Source organism: Varanus komodoensis, unplaced genomic scaffold (assembly GCF_004798865.1).
Source record: "Varanus komodoensis strain SLA01 unplaced genomic scaffold, ASM479886v1 scaffold5, whole genome shotgun sequence".
In the NCBI taxonomy this organism is placed as follows: domain Eukaryota; kingdom Metazoa; phylum Chordata; class Lepidosauria; order Squamata; family Varanidae; genus Varanus; species Varanus komodoensis.
In genome coordinates, this window is record NW_025336087.1 from 10724874 (window position 1) to 10740469 (window position 15596).

General features: G+C 38.3%; 1 protein-coding gene across 1 annotated transcript in view; it reads left to right on the forward strand.

Moving 5' to 3' along the window:
* HOMER1 (homer scaffold protein 1) overlaps positions 1-15596 on the forward strand; it is a 93814-nt gene that overhangs the window by 64279 nt on the left and 13939 nt on the right. Inside the window, exon 6 of the mRNA XM_044446728.1 lies at positions 6820-6976. Coding sequence (XP_044302663.1) covers positions 6820-6976 — 157 coding nt within the window. The remainder of the gene's footprint in view (positions 1-6819; positions 6977-15596) is intronic.

Genomic DNA, 15596 nt, shown 5'->3' on the forward strand with positions numbered 1-15596 from the left:
CAGGAAAGCCACCATCACTTATACAGTAATTATCACTATACCAGATGCTTTATGAAAACTGAAAAGTTAGGGCTTTCTCCACACACACGTATTCTCAATGGTTTTTCTGATAACAGACTGCAGTTTAAGAGTAAGGAATAGCCCTACAAAATAAGTGCTACCTAGAGAAAAAAATTAGATCACATGTAACAAACTTCTGAGTCCCTATTACAGACAATATCACGCAATATCTAATACAGACTCTGGGTGCTTTGATCTCAGATGTCCAAGAATGTCTTAAGTTGTTGGTTCTGTTCATAAGTACAGTTAAGTATATCATGATCATTTTATATTTGAATAAGAGCTTAACTAGAAATTTTAGGAATGAGGTAAATGTAAAGTAAGGTTTTGGTTACTTTTTACTGTTTTTTAAAAAGGTGCAGAGCTTTTGCTGCCATCAGCATTAAAAGCAGTGAACAGGAAAAGTGAATTAGTGGACAGGCTGTCTTGTTATGCTAACTCACCTTGCATATAACCAATGTTGACTTGATTGTTCAGAGAGCAACCCACAGTATGCTGAATAGGCAATCAAGCACAGTTGTGGCTGTCCCCCTCCCCCATGTTCCCCTTCATCCTCCAGCCATTATTCTAGGTGACTTGGTTAGCAGAGCTATCTTGTCTCCTCTTCCCATTGCTATTGCTATTGCAAGCGCTCGCTCGCTCTGTCTCTCTCTCTGTCTCTCTCTCTGTCTCTCTCTCTCTCTCTCTCTCTCTCTCTCTCTCTTTCTCTCTCTCTCTCTCTCTCTTTTGCTTGTTGTGACTTTTTCCTATGATGCTGACTTTACCCAGTTTTTAGAAATGCCACATGTGCCATGGCCCACACTGTTCAGAGTGTTCCTCTAGCTTTTCGTAGAGGCTTTTTGGGAGGGCACATATGGCTACAGTGGGTTGCAGGGTCAGGTAAACCTCACTGCACAAGTGGCTTTTTGCTGTCGCATCTTTAGATCTAACACACTGATTTGGGCTGCAAGTCTCTAATAAATTAATTAACCAGCATTTTAAGATTTGAAAGATGGAAGCTATAGGGAAGATTTATGTAAAGAATCCACTCATGCTGTTGATTGGGAATCAATGGAGATGGTCCTCTTTGTACTTTACAGAACATATATGTAGAAGGTATAGTAGGGAAATATTATTTTCTGGGTTGTGCCCTCACACATTTTGATGTTCAAGGTGAAAGTAGTATTTCTCAGGGGCTGAATTTTTTTCTCTCCAAATATCCCGTACTGTAAGAATGTTTGCTTTCCCAACAATTGTTCTGTTTCTGTAATCTGCTGTTGCTTCCTCACGCTTACTTTCTTTGTTAAAAGTGATCCCAGCTAATCAGGGACTGAATGCCATGATATTATATAAAATATAATTACAACACCAAGGTTATATGAATTGTTTCCTGGAGTGATCATGGCTCAGGGCAATCTTTAACATTTGAAAAAAAAAAAAAGTGTTTTTCTCAGTTGCTTGAAAAATTACTTAAATGGAGAAGGGGTTCCTTTCAATGCTGACAAATGTTTTAATGAAAATATAGCCCTTCCCTTTCGCTCAGTTGTATTATTTCCCCAACCTAGATTAATATGGACATTTTTATCCCACTCTTTTGGTGCTTGGGCACTACTCCGTATGACTAGCAACAACTAAAACCATATATATTAAAAACTTGGACAGGCATAGTAAATAAAACAGTGGTATTAGATAAATTACCAGTTTACAAAAACAAATGCCTAAACAGTAAGGTTTTACCAAACAGTTTTTGCAGTAAGAAAAACAACCAGTTGAACCTCTTGAGCAATTAAGGCCCTTCTGTATCATCCAAGACTTGACCATTTCTGGCTGATACTCATATAATCTTTAATCTCAAAAAGGTTTTCTGCCTGAAGAAGTTATTGTCCCAGTACACATTGTCCGTGCATGGCCTTTAAAACAAGGAACAGACTCAGTAAGACAAAGTTGTTTGGCTCAACAAATCAGACACTTGTATTGCAGGAAAGCCAAAAAAGCCAAAGACCTTATCTTGGGAGACATTCTGTTGTTGAGAACAGATAGTGAATATTATAATATGCATATCATATAATTTATGAATATCACACATGTGTATGCATTTCTAGCATTTTTGTTTGAAAATCTTGAAGCAGAGATCCAGTCCTTTCCATGTATTTAATGGGACCAAGATGGGTTTTATACATATATATTCTTTATAACTGATGATCATAAGAGTGTTCATGACCCCTGAGCTTCTTTCCAGAGTCAAAATTCAATATGATGTAGGGAATATCTCATAGATACTAATCCATTACGCATACATTACATAATAACTTTAAATTTAAAAAACAAAAGGTTTATCCACAAGTGTTTTTCAAACAAGCTTGGTCTGTTTACAGATGAGCAATTTGGACCATCACTGAATAGATATTGTCTGGATAATGAAACCTGATGACATGCTTGCCAATGATTATTTCCACACAGAGAGGCTAATAAGAGTACTGTCATTTTTCAGTAATTTCTGGCAGCTTTTATACACCAAGTTTCCATGATATTCCATATTCTACAACTTAAGCAAATGTCCAGAGGTAGTTGCTTCTTTAAAGTAAGCAAAAACTTTGCTGTGTTGTGAAAAGTCTCATGTGAATGGAAACTCCCAGCCCTTTAAGGTTTTGTTGGTACTTGCTCTTTCCCTTGAATGTTTTGTTAAAGATACACGGGCTATCAAAACACATGACAGGGTGGAACAAATTTGTTCCAAAATTATCTACAATAGATTAAAGCACCTTCCCTAACAAAAGATCATGTGTGACCTTTCTTAAATATCTCCTGGAATGTTACATGCAACGGCTTCCAGTCTTCCATGTCTCCGATTTCCATATCTAGCTGAAATGTAATAGCAGCTTAAATTTGGGTTTTGTACAAGTGTTTACACACATATGTTCTTGTGTTACTTGAATTTGCATATTGACTTCCCTCTTTTTTGCTTAAACTAGTATAACTCTTTAAATATTATTGCATAAGATTCTTAATTTAATCTTCTTGCTGGATGTTGTTAGAAACCTTTTTCTTTCTGGTGTTTGTTTTGCTAGATAAAATTGCTGCTGTACAAATAATTTAAAGGATACTACAAGTATGAACTTTTTCATTTTGCATTCTCAGTTTGCATACCATGATGGTATGAAAGTATCGGTAATACTACTTGTATTGCTAGTACAGATACAAGCTAAACCATGGTTCAAGCTAAAGTTTGGGCCTGGGTACTCTTGCCCTTCCCTTCCTCAAATGTGGCTGCAAAAAGAGGATCAAAAGTGTTTGCACCCTGGTTTAAACTAGAGTTTGATGCTATGTCTGAACTGGTAACAACACTGGAGATTTATTGTATTTATATCCCACTTTTCTTCCTCTTGCAAGGAACTCGGGGTAGCTTATAAGGTCCTTCTCTTCATTTCTCCCTCACAGCAACAACCCTGTAAGGTAGGTTAGTCTGAGAGTGAGTGACTTGTCCAAAGTCATCCAGTGAGTTCCATGACTGAGTGAGGACTAGAACCCAGATTTCCCAGGTCCCTAGACCAGCACTCTAACCAACCACATCTCTGGTTTGTAGAAATAAGTCAGTTTCATAAACCATCCTTGTTTGTTTCAATAGTGATAGTTTAAATCAGAGGTGCAGAAAGTAAAGGCCAAGTGTTCCCACTCTTTCAAGACATATCCAACAACTACAAAGACTCCCAGCATTGGCTGTTGACAAAAAGGGGGCAGAAAGACATGGGAATGGGCTGTATGGTTCTTGCAATGGAAACCTCATTCCTAGAATGCTCTAGGAAGCAGTGTTCAAAGGTTCCTGTTCCCTTCCAGGAATGAGCTTCCTATAAGGCCTGTTCATAGAGTGTTTTTTCCTCCCCCCCCCCACTTTATTTTTGTATTTTTTTGGGAGGTAGAGGATGGGAAAGGAAGGGTTAAAGCTGTGAATGGGGGAGAAGGGGGATAGTTTTTGTGAGGGGCTGATGGGGCTTTTTCCCATACCACCAAACCATTGTGATTATGCACTTTTCAGACTATGTTAAGGAACAATATTCAGAGCCTAACCATATGTGAAAGCATTTTAATCACGGGTTGCTCCCTTTCACATTTCTGTAGGAAGGTGTACACTGTATCAGATCCAGGAGCTGAAAGACTCCTGAAAAATGTGCATTTAGCAGAGTTGTAGTGTAGGAATGTAAGCAAGATCACTGGTCTGTGCAGTTCAGTATTGTTGGCATCATGACTGACCGAGGCTCTCCAGAGTTTTGAAGAGGAGCATTCACAGTCTTTTATGGAGAAGCCAGGGATTGAACTGGGAGCCTTCTGTATGCAAAGCACATGCTTTTCGGCTGAACTACAGTCCTTCCCCAAGTTATTCTTCTGCGTAAAATTTGACTGCCAGTGTATGTTCTAAGCGTTGGCCAAGACATCAGGGCTCCTGGTGGCTTAGCATTTCTTATCCCAACTTCCTGCTTACCTTATCAACTAATATTAAGCTAAGAATAGTCCCAGTGTGTGAGGCAGGATTTCACACTATGGGCATAGTAGTATCCCTGAGCCCAAAATAGGAGGGCAGTATGTGCACTAGAAGAGCAGGCTTGTCCAACAGTGCAGAACTGCTGCCAGTTGTAGAGTGACAGTTGTGGAATGGCATTTAGGAACATAAAGGTACTCAGTGAAGCCAGACGTAGAAAGAACAGCTATTTCATAATACTTTCACCTATAGCTGCTCCCCAGCTGTGTACCATAGTTTTATTCTCTTTATTAGGAAGTAACTTCAGGTATTAATTTTGTTACAAAGTAAAACAGTTTCCTTTAACAAGTGATCTATAAATATTGATTTTATTTCTCATATACCCTCTTGTGAATAAGCTGGCAAAGGAGATGAACTTAATCTCCTACTCTGTTACACATTGTGGGGGCAGCTTGGACACTTATCCAGCTCAGTGCATTCCCACTTAAATCAATGAGCCATATAAGAAGATGAGTAATGAGGCTAAACCTGAGGTCTGGCTGTAACAGTCCTGATTTTCATCTGCACAAAATAGTACAACTGTATAGAATAATACAAAGATGCAATACAATTGTATACTGCAGTATGCTACACAGTATTTAAATTCAAGGAAATCAAGTATTGGACAACCACATGTTGGCGATTGCATGAGTGGAGCTGGCTGGAACCAGGGGTTAGGCTAGATGACCTCAGAGACCCCTTCTGACTCACTTTGTTTTAATGTTTCTATGTTTCTATGAAATAAGTGTGTCGAACTTCAGAGTTTTAAATTCCATAAGAGTAAATGTAGCATTTGCATGCAAAGTACTTTTAAGTAGCACTATATGGCTACAATAATTGAAATTTATTTATTAAATTCATATCCTGCTTTTTTAAGTATTCAGAGCAGTTTGTATCATTCTGTTCCTCCTGCTCTCAGTCTTATCCGCCACACAACAACCCTGTGAGATTGGTTGGACTGAGAATCTGTAATTGGCCCAAGTCACCCAGTTGGTTCCTTGGCTGAGTGGGACTAGAACCCTGGTCACCTGAGTCCCAGTCCTGCACTCTTAAGCACTACACCACACTGGCTCTTACTTGTATATACCATTTTTGAAAAATTAGTATGCAGCAAAAATTTTAAGTCTAAGTCAGCAATTCTTTGAAAGTAAGTATAGTGAATATAGTGGCTAAAAGCTATTTCAGGCAAGGAAGCGATTTCAGGCATGCCCAAGGACTTGGGCCTATATGGTGACATTCTTGGGCAGGATCCAGTGCTGTTACTTCACATGCCCTTATACCGTAGTACTACCATAAGCATCCTTTAGAACAGCATCAACAGCATATGCGAGAATGGTGGTTTTTCTGGGGAAACCCATAAATGTGGCATGCATTATTGGTATTGTGTTAATGGTTGGCTTCACTAGCACTATGTCAAAGGCATATGAGGAATGCAAGAATGGGAAAGTGTCCTTCGACTTTTTATTTCATTGAATAGCAGTCCTTCCATGCCATACTACAAGCTCCTTCTGAAAGTTTCTTTGCTTTCAGAAGTGTATATTATTTGGCATAGGAGGTGGTTGTCTGAGAAACACAATACTCAGGTCCCCTTGGCCACGCACTGAGTTCCTTGGATAACAGTGCATGAGACTAATTTCCAGGTATATGCATAGGATTGCATTGGAGTAGATTCTTCATGATTCATCATTCCATAGAGCTGAGAGAATTCTGAAATCAGAAGAATGTTTTTAGCCAAAATCAATATGTGCAATTGTGATGAGAACAAAAGTATATAAAGTCTTTCCTTTGGAAATAAATTGGGAAGCTGCCAATAACATCAGCAGAGTTACAGAATGCTGTTCCCAATTTAAGGTTTTTGAGAGAATTTCAAGAGGGTCTTAAAACATTTGGATTATGGTCACGGTGTGGAATGTTCCCCATATTGTTTCACTGTTCCTGATCATACAGAGGGATAGTAAGTAAGTGAATTAACCAAGTGAAGGTGGTTAATTTAATACAACTCATGCTTTCTATTGCTTACCTGTTATGAAATGTAGCTATACTGGGCAAAGTAATGATGGTTATTGGCATAATAAATTGCTAATAATTTATCCTATATTATTATATAATGGGAGTATTTGCATATAAAATGGTTTAGTGCTACATGCAAATGCAAGCCCTACTAGTTTTTGAAGACAACTGCATAGTCATGAACCAAAAAGCTAAAACCAAACCAGTGATACTGTGTTCTCTGCTATTGTGACGACTCTCCTTTTGCCCCTCCATAGTTCAGCAATCAGCAAGCACTGGGAAGCTGAACTTGCTACACTCAAGGGTAACAATGCCAAGCTTACAGCAGCTCTGCTGGAGTCCACTGCCAATGTGAAACAATGGAAGCAACAGCTTGCTGCATATCAGGAGGAAGCAGAGCGTCTACATAAGCGAGTGAGTTTCAAGTACTTGAATATGTAAAGTTAGTATATTAATTTATATTTGCTTATTGTTTCAACTGAAAAGGTTTAATAAAATATGATACTTCATGTAACAACAAATGATGTTTATGCAAATGGAGTTTAATTTTCTGGAATTCTTGAAATGAAAGATGTTACAGATTTGTATTAAGGTAACTTCTCCAATGATTCCTCCCACACTGCGCACTTTACTTGTCTTGGTAAGAAATGCCATCAACATCACCTTCATCACCACCGCCTCACGTACACTTAATTTTATCTAACAAAATTGTTGCTGCATTTTAGTAAGACTTATTAACAGAGGTTTATACTGCTGTGTGTTTTGTACAAGATTAATCAGTGTACCTATGCAAGATTAATCAGTGTACCTACACGTTTTGTACAAGATTAATCAGTGGCCAGACATTGAGAGGAAGCATATAGCAAGCAGAGACACAGGCTTTATTCATCACTGCATCTGTCTCATACTGCAGTGAGAACTTAGGGGCACAGCACCTTGATGGTGCTCATATGTCCACTGTAATCTGAAGTGCTGGAATTTTCTTTGTAACTAGGTCCTTACTCTTAATTGTTGCTGAAATATTTGCAGACCATGGGTAGTATCCAGTTGTGTAATTCCACAAACTCAAATATTGATATCAGAGCTCTGTTGAATCTTTCTGTTGCCGAAATAGCTGCCTATTATGATGTCACAAGCAGTTGCACAATTTGTAACACAGGCAGAATGTGCAACCAGTTGCACAATGGGTTGCATGAGCAGCTGCATGCATTGCCCTGCCTGTATGAATGTAACTTTAGTTAGATTCTCCTCTTCCATATACTTTGAATCTCTTTTCCCCAACTACAATGCCATTTGTGCCAATAGAACAACACAGTTGGATACTGCCACAAGGCCACAATTTACCAAAGAACATGTGACTGTATTCCCCTAAAATTAATTGAAAACAATGCAAACTAACCATAAAGTAAAGTTTTTGTGCCAGTCTGCACAAAGAAAGGAAAGGGAGAGTGCGAACAATCTCAGTCCAGATGTTAGTGACAAGCACAATGACAGAATAGCATGTGAGCTTAACACATTTTCATCTGCACATCATTGTTGTTGTTTTTACATTGTATTTATGCTTGTGAAGAAACCAAGGCAGCTTACGTAGCTCCATTTTAGCCTCAGCAACAATAGCCGTGTGAGACAGGTTAGCCTGAGAGTCCATGACTGGCCTAAAGTTAACCAGTGAGCTTCATGTAAGAGTGGGGACGAAAACCTGAATCTCCCAATTCTCCAGTCCTGCACTACCTTCTTAAGTTGTAGCATGCACAATTGTCACTTTGGATGCTGCTATATCTTCAACTCAACATTAACTTAGTGAAATCATACTGTAGACAAGTGTAGACCTTCAGACTTGTTATGATCTTCTATCGGTTTCATCTTCCATTTTACTCTACTTCAGTTTGCTCAGCTGAACCTACAACATCTTTTCCCAGATCTGTCAGTGATAAGTTAAGGAAATATTGCTACTTACATAAATAAGGTGCTGTAAAATGTAGAATTAACATTTTTAGTATAGCACCCTCACTACATAGAGTTTGAGCTTACCCATTTCTGTTGCTGGTGAATTCTGTGAATGTATATACAAGAAACACACATACACTTTTATTGCTATTTTGTACTTTTTAAAAAGAAAAAGTGTTTGTTTTTTAAATGACCTGATGAATGAACAACATAGGGGAGAAGTACTAGAGGAAAGACAAGAATGTTGGCTGAGCTGATGTGCAATGTGCTGGTTTGTGTGTCTATTGTTTCAGCATTTCAGGCTTGCAATGCAGATAGGGAAATTCCCATGGGTTCTAATTTCATATTTTATTTTATTTACCTCCACCCTTAAATAGTCTTTCTAGTATGTTGTTTCATTATGTTTCCACTTAATCTGAAATGCAGGAATTCTTTGTTGCCATTTTGTGTGGGTGTCGATTATAGAAAAAATGCAATTTGTATGCAAATTTGTTAAAGCCCAATATCATTGGATGGAAAAGATTTTTCTATGCATGTGCCATTCTCTACAAAGGATCATTGCAGAGTATTTATCACAGCATGCCACAGTGATAAGAACTTCTCTGGAGATAGAGGAGGGAAGTTCTCAAGCTTTCTAAGGGGCAACCTAGGCATCCGATGCAACTGCATGTCACAAACCCCTGGCAGCACCTTTTCCAAAAAGAATGGTTCTGGAGCGGCATCATTTGAAGTGGAAAAGTGGGGAGAAGGTGCTTCACCCTTTCTTTACAGGTGGTTTTCTTCTTCAAAAATTTGCCTCAGCTGCTGTTTCCCTTGTGGGGATTCAGATGCAAGGAGACACATGCTTCTCACTCATGGAGAAGAAAAAGTTACTGGAGAAAGGGATATGGAATGGGAAAATATAAACTGGAGAAAGGGTTGAGCGCCCGTTGTGTACCTGTCAGCTCTTAACCGCCATGTCCTCGTCTCGATATGCCTTGTTTCAGGAAAAGTGGCTGCTAGGGCTGAATTACATATAGCTGACTTCTATGAGTTTATGGGCCTAGTTACATTTGGCTTCCCAAAGTTCCCCCAGGCGGAAGCTTCTAATTAGTCTTGAGGCCAACCATTGTCTCTTCAGTCGGTCTCTCAGGAATTGCCGTGGCTAACTGTGTTCATGCTGATCTTTTGGTGTAAGCATTTTTTCAAAAGAAATAACCATAATTTGTCTAGACTTCTGAAGAGAATCAAAGAATGAAGTTAACTTTTGTAGACTGGATAACTAGCAGTCCAAAGATGTGATAGCAAACATACAATATTAGTATAATGACATATTTGTGCATCATTGAAACCTGTGTAGTTGAAACCTGGTGCTCAGTGAAGAAAGCCAAAGAACTCAGAGAGCTAAACTTCCCAATATTAGGTTGAAACTGACATTCAGGCCAGTGCGCAAACAGTGAGCACTGAGGACTGGCCCCTGATGTCTCTAACGGGTTTTGTCCTCTCTGATAGTGGTTTCACCAAGTTTGCAGAAGGGAAAAATGAGATCACTTAGCCTTGTGGATAGTTTGAGTTCTAGACTGGCCATTGGTTGCACATGCATTTAGTGAAGCCCAGTTCACACCATACACTAGCTACAGTAATTCCTGCTCGTTCTGTTGCTTACCAGAACATTTGTTGTCATGACACTGTGAATTTCCATTTCTGTCCTTCCACCCTTAGATGTTCCTAGTGACCTTAGAAGACTCAGTGTGATGACAATGATTCCCATGTAATATATTTTGAGTGAGATAGCCAGGGTGGGCATTGGTTGTAGCAGCTATATACTGTGGGCCTACCTATATATAAATACCTATATATAAATATTTTATATATAGGTATTTAAGTGCTCTCAAGTATTTACAGAAATAAGTAAGAAAGTGCATATTAAGTGAAAGCTGCATTTGCTGATGATGCAGTTTGCACATTATTTTGTATGCCTATTCCATTGCCTAGTAAGATGGTTTTATGTTCTCCTTTGTTTTCTGAAATTATTGAGATAAATTATAATCATATAAAGTTAGTTATGAAGCTGGTTCTGTGTTACAGGAGATATTTCTATAAATGTGGCCATAAATTACAACAGCAAAAGCTTAGGCAATGTGCTGTCCTTTCTGGGAATTACTAAGAACAGCTGAGAGACTCAGTTGAACTAATAAATCCAACCCTCTAAGGAAGCATATGACATGTTTTTATTTAAAAAAAAAAACATTTTCAATTTACTCTCAGCTTGATGGCTGCAGATGTGGAGCAAATCAAGGTAATGTTGAGTAATCCATGTGTTTGCTCCCAAAAAATGCCTAAGCATACTTTGTTTATTTCCTTAAGATTCTCACTCTGTCTCTGTTTTCTTTAAAGGATTAGACATAACTTTTGAATACATCCACGCTGTTAGGTATGTAGTAAATCCAGTGGCACATTTTCTTTTTTCATCACACCATTGGATGTATATGATTTTCCTCAAAAATTTTGAAAATGTTTTGCTGTGATACTGCTGTAATCGATCAGTTGGCAATCATACTATGTACAGTCATTCTAGAACATCAGATTCTCATTAGATATCTTTACAAGGAATCAGTTATTTTCTGTTTTAGATTTCATTGTTAAATACAGTTTTCAGAGGTCAAGCCTACAAAATATGTAGTATGTATGTGATCCTTGGAAAAATGCAGAAGTAGCAAAGTACCCTGTCACACAAATTCTTTTTATGTTGCAAGAATTGCAAGTCATGTGGAAATAAACTTGCAAGCACCAACTTTTTATATATATTTATACACTTATTTTTATTGTAAATTTCAGAGTCAAAACCCAAAACCTAAACAAAGTGTGGAAGTAAAATGAAAATAAATTGCAGTTATCTTGCATGAGATTTAAATAAATCCATTACAATGAATACATATACTATCCACTCCTACATATGAGGGTTCTTAAAAAAGTTTCCACACTATTTTAAATTCTATTTATTAAGAATTTCAAAAGCAATTTACATTACTTTTCTACATAGTCACCTTCCTTTGCAATGCATTTTTTTCCCCAGTGTTGTACTAACTATTTAATGCCATCAGCAAAAAAATGTTTTTGGTTGAGAGCGTAGCCATTGATGCATGACTGCTTTCACATCATCATCATCATCACCTGAAAATCTTCTTCCCGTTAAAGCTCTGCATCTGTCACATGAGTACATCCATTTTCGAACATTTCAATCCACACATAGACAAGTCTACGAGACAGAACTTTATCCCCATACTGAGCACACATGCAATGATGAATTTGTGCTCCTGGCATACCTTCTGCCCATAAAAAGCATATGACAGAACGCTGTTCCCCTTTGCTCTAATGTATAAGTTTCATAGCCATCTTCACCACAGTGTGACAACTCTTATTCTAAACTGCACCAGCAGCTGGCTTGCCAGACAGACTAGTCGCAGACACAAAACAGTTACTGCTCCTCCCACCCTCACTGTTTCCAATGAAAATATAAAAATGCACAAACTGTTTGAAGACCCCTTGTATTTTATATATAGAAAGATATAACTATTATTATTGAAGTTGTGCATAGACGTCAACAAAGGCAACACAAATACTATACATTTGTCCACTGGCAAATTACTACTAAAATCCACCCATTTGAAAAATCAGAAGTTGCATCAAATACAACACCTAGTGTGTTATTATTGGTAGCCTACCTAGAACTTGAATTACAAAGACAGATGGCGCAGATAACAAAGGATGAAAGCTAATAAATACAGATTTATACATACAGCCATTCCTTTACTTATATACTTATAAAACATTTATTAGCTTGTATAATACTTACATATTGTATTTTATATTTAATGGTCCATTGCATCTTTAGGGTTTAGATAAGGAACACGAATTTTACAATTGGGTTGCAGTTGTATGGTCCTGAGAGGGTGACAGCAGCCATAGGTACTGGGTCTACTGCAGAAATGTTTTTCCTAGATCATTCATATTTCTGCAGTGGTAGACTGCAATTCCTGAAAGATAATTACAGTTCAACAACATGCCACAGAACTGCCTTTTTGAACCAAGTACCATCAAAGCTAATGACCTGGTTCACACCTAATGTCACTCAATGAGTTCCTAGCTCAGGAGCAAGCTACTTCCTGCCATCTAACCACTTCTGCTTTGCATCTGCTTAGAAACAATCCAGAAAAGTACTGTTCCTAGTTCGTATGGCCTGATGTGCAAATTCAGAGCTCTTGGTTGTTGAGTGGGACACAACCCAGAGTTTTGATCCATGGTTTGTTGTTGGACTTAAACTCTGGACTTGAAAAAATGAAACTTCCTTCACACCAGCAGGGAATTCCATGCACACAAATCAGCCTGCTTAAAAGCTCAGGAATGATGTGTTTCCTAGGTTGTATTCCAAACTGGACACAAAGCAGAAGGAAGTGTGCTGGAGACATTTGCTCCTGTTTGGCCCAGAACAACATGTGTTAATTAACTCATAGTCGATCCTTACATCTGCACTGGATCAAAGTCATATACAAGAAATCTCTTTTCAGAAAAGCCAGATAAACATTTATACCAGTTTAAATGCCTTTAAATCACTTTTCTATCAAATAGGACTGAGTGTTACAGTTAAAAAGTACTAGAATTATTGCATTTCCAGAGCCTTGTGCTAGCTTTTCATGATTATGTATTTAGAATATACCTTCTGTTTAGATATAGTATGAATATTTTAAATAAATAATAAAAGTATGCCCCAAACTTCAATGATATTTCCAGATATACTCCAGATATTTCTTGATAAGATTTCCTGGTTGTAACTGATAGTGCAGGCCTATTATAGGCACTATGACTGTTCTACATCCTGTCCTCAGTGTTTCTCCCAATTTCTGCGCTTGCCTTTTTGTATATGTATCATATACACTCCAGAACAGTGGATATTATTTTAACAATTGCTGGACCATTAGTCATAACAAAAATGAAAACATTTTAAAGTGGAGGAAATAGAGCAAAAACATTTTCACTCAGATCTTTTGCGGCTGTTATTCTTTGTTTTGCTTGTTTCTGCTTTGTGTTGTACAACTTTTATACTTCAGTGCAGCTCATCATTTTGTAGATTGCCAATGGTGTACATAAAACTTGTCTCACAGATATTATTCAATTTGGATACCTAGAAAACTGTCTAATAAGCATAGCAAGTCCAGAGGATTTCTATTTGTGAATTTCTAGACAAGATATAGAACAAATAGACTATGACTAACTTAAACCTATTTGGCTTCAGTAGGACTGCTCTAACTGTGCCTAACTAATCAATTTAAATCCACCATGGCTAAGTTACCCACAATAGATGGTCATGTGAACCCAGTCCATGTTTGCATTTCACTCTGTGAAGAAAATTATTGAAAGTCAAACATTGCTAAATTAGGCAATTTGGCCCTTACACCAGTGATGTAGAGTCTTATTTCTGAGATTTTAACAAGGATATTCACATACCCACCTAATAGCAATTGGGAATGTATCTTTAAAGTGTCATTTTTAAAAGGATACTTTAGAAACCTCCCAATCTACTCAAGTGCACTTGACATCCTGAAAAGCTTGTTTCAAAGATACCTACTTGAATGAAGAGAACAGGGAAAATGTAAGTATAAAAATAAGTACTAGACATACAAAGATCTGATGCACTCAGACCTGTCTCCACCAGATACAGTGCTAGTTGCTGGAAGGGCTGTCTCTCCATTTACTGCAAAGGTAAAAATAAAACAACTCTTCCGGTAACTAAATGGCCAAGCTACCAGGCGCTACTGTTGTGCACTAGCTGTCAGTTTCCCACTTCAAAATGCTGGCTTAGATGGACTTTGGTCTGACCCAGCATGGTCCTTTTTAAGTTCTTAAGCATTCCTCAGGGGGCCAGAACAGCTCTCCAGTGAGAAAGCTTGGGTCTTGTTAGCTGGAAAGGAAGGCGAATGATGCATAGTATGGAGAAAGTAGATAAGAACAGGTTTTGTTGCCTTTCTCATTATAGTAGTATAAGTTTTTTCTATTTGAACAGTGTGGGGAATGTAAGCACAGAATCTCGGAGTGGAAATTGGGACTGCCAGTTTGGGATTTGACTGAGAGACTAGTGAGGCTAACGGTCAACCAGTCAGGTAGCAGGAACTGCAGAGAAAATTGATGGATTACATTGGCCTTGTGGATTCCTTTGCTTTGAGAGGTTATAGATTAATAGACTCATCTTCTCAGGAATGCTTCTTAACTGTTTCTCCCTCCCCCCTTTCTTTTATTTATTAATCCATTATTTTATGTGTTCATATGTATTAATTTGTAGGTAATGGAGCTTGCACAACACGGTCACCCATCATGTGTTTGCTATATCATCTGAACCCAGAATGCTTCCCATTGGGTGGTTTGTTTCAGGATAGCAACCCAGACTGACAAACTGGTGTGTTCAAGGGGTTGTTCTACTCAGGTTACATTGTTTGAACACAGCAGAAAAAAATGAGCATGCGTTCCGCCAGCAAGCTTCTTGGCAAAGGTGGCTCACGACACCACCACCACCTTGTTACTCTTTCCAGTTCTGTCCATGCTGCAGTCTGTGACAGTCTGATGCCCAAGTGGCACTTTAGAATCACCATCACTGGTTCACTATGTGTCCCCACCCTGCAGACGTACACGAATATCTTCTTTCTTTTAAAAAAGAAAATATTGCCTTTTGCAGCACACTCTTACCACCTTCCAGTGTATAAAGTCTTATCTGGTCAATGCCCTTTTTAGTTTCAGCTCTCAAATACTATGAAACTGATGAGATAGTACTGCATATAAGCTATACTGCAAACACTTGGCATCTGTCAGTTATGTAGCTAACAATTAAAAAGCACCAGCAAAGGGAAATAAATCAGCCGAGATCGTACCCTAAAAGAGGGTGGGCTGAAAATATTGTCCTTAACAAGTAATCTGCTCATTCTTTATGGTCTCTACATCACACGCATGCCTTATGAGAAACCCTCCCCTCCCCTCCCTTTCCGAGCGGTACGAAGATCGGAAGAGCGTCGCTAAAAAGGGCATTGACCAGATAAGACTTTATACACTGGAAGGTGGT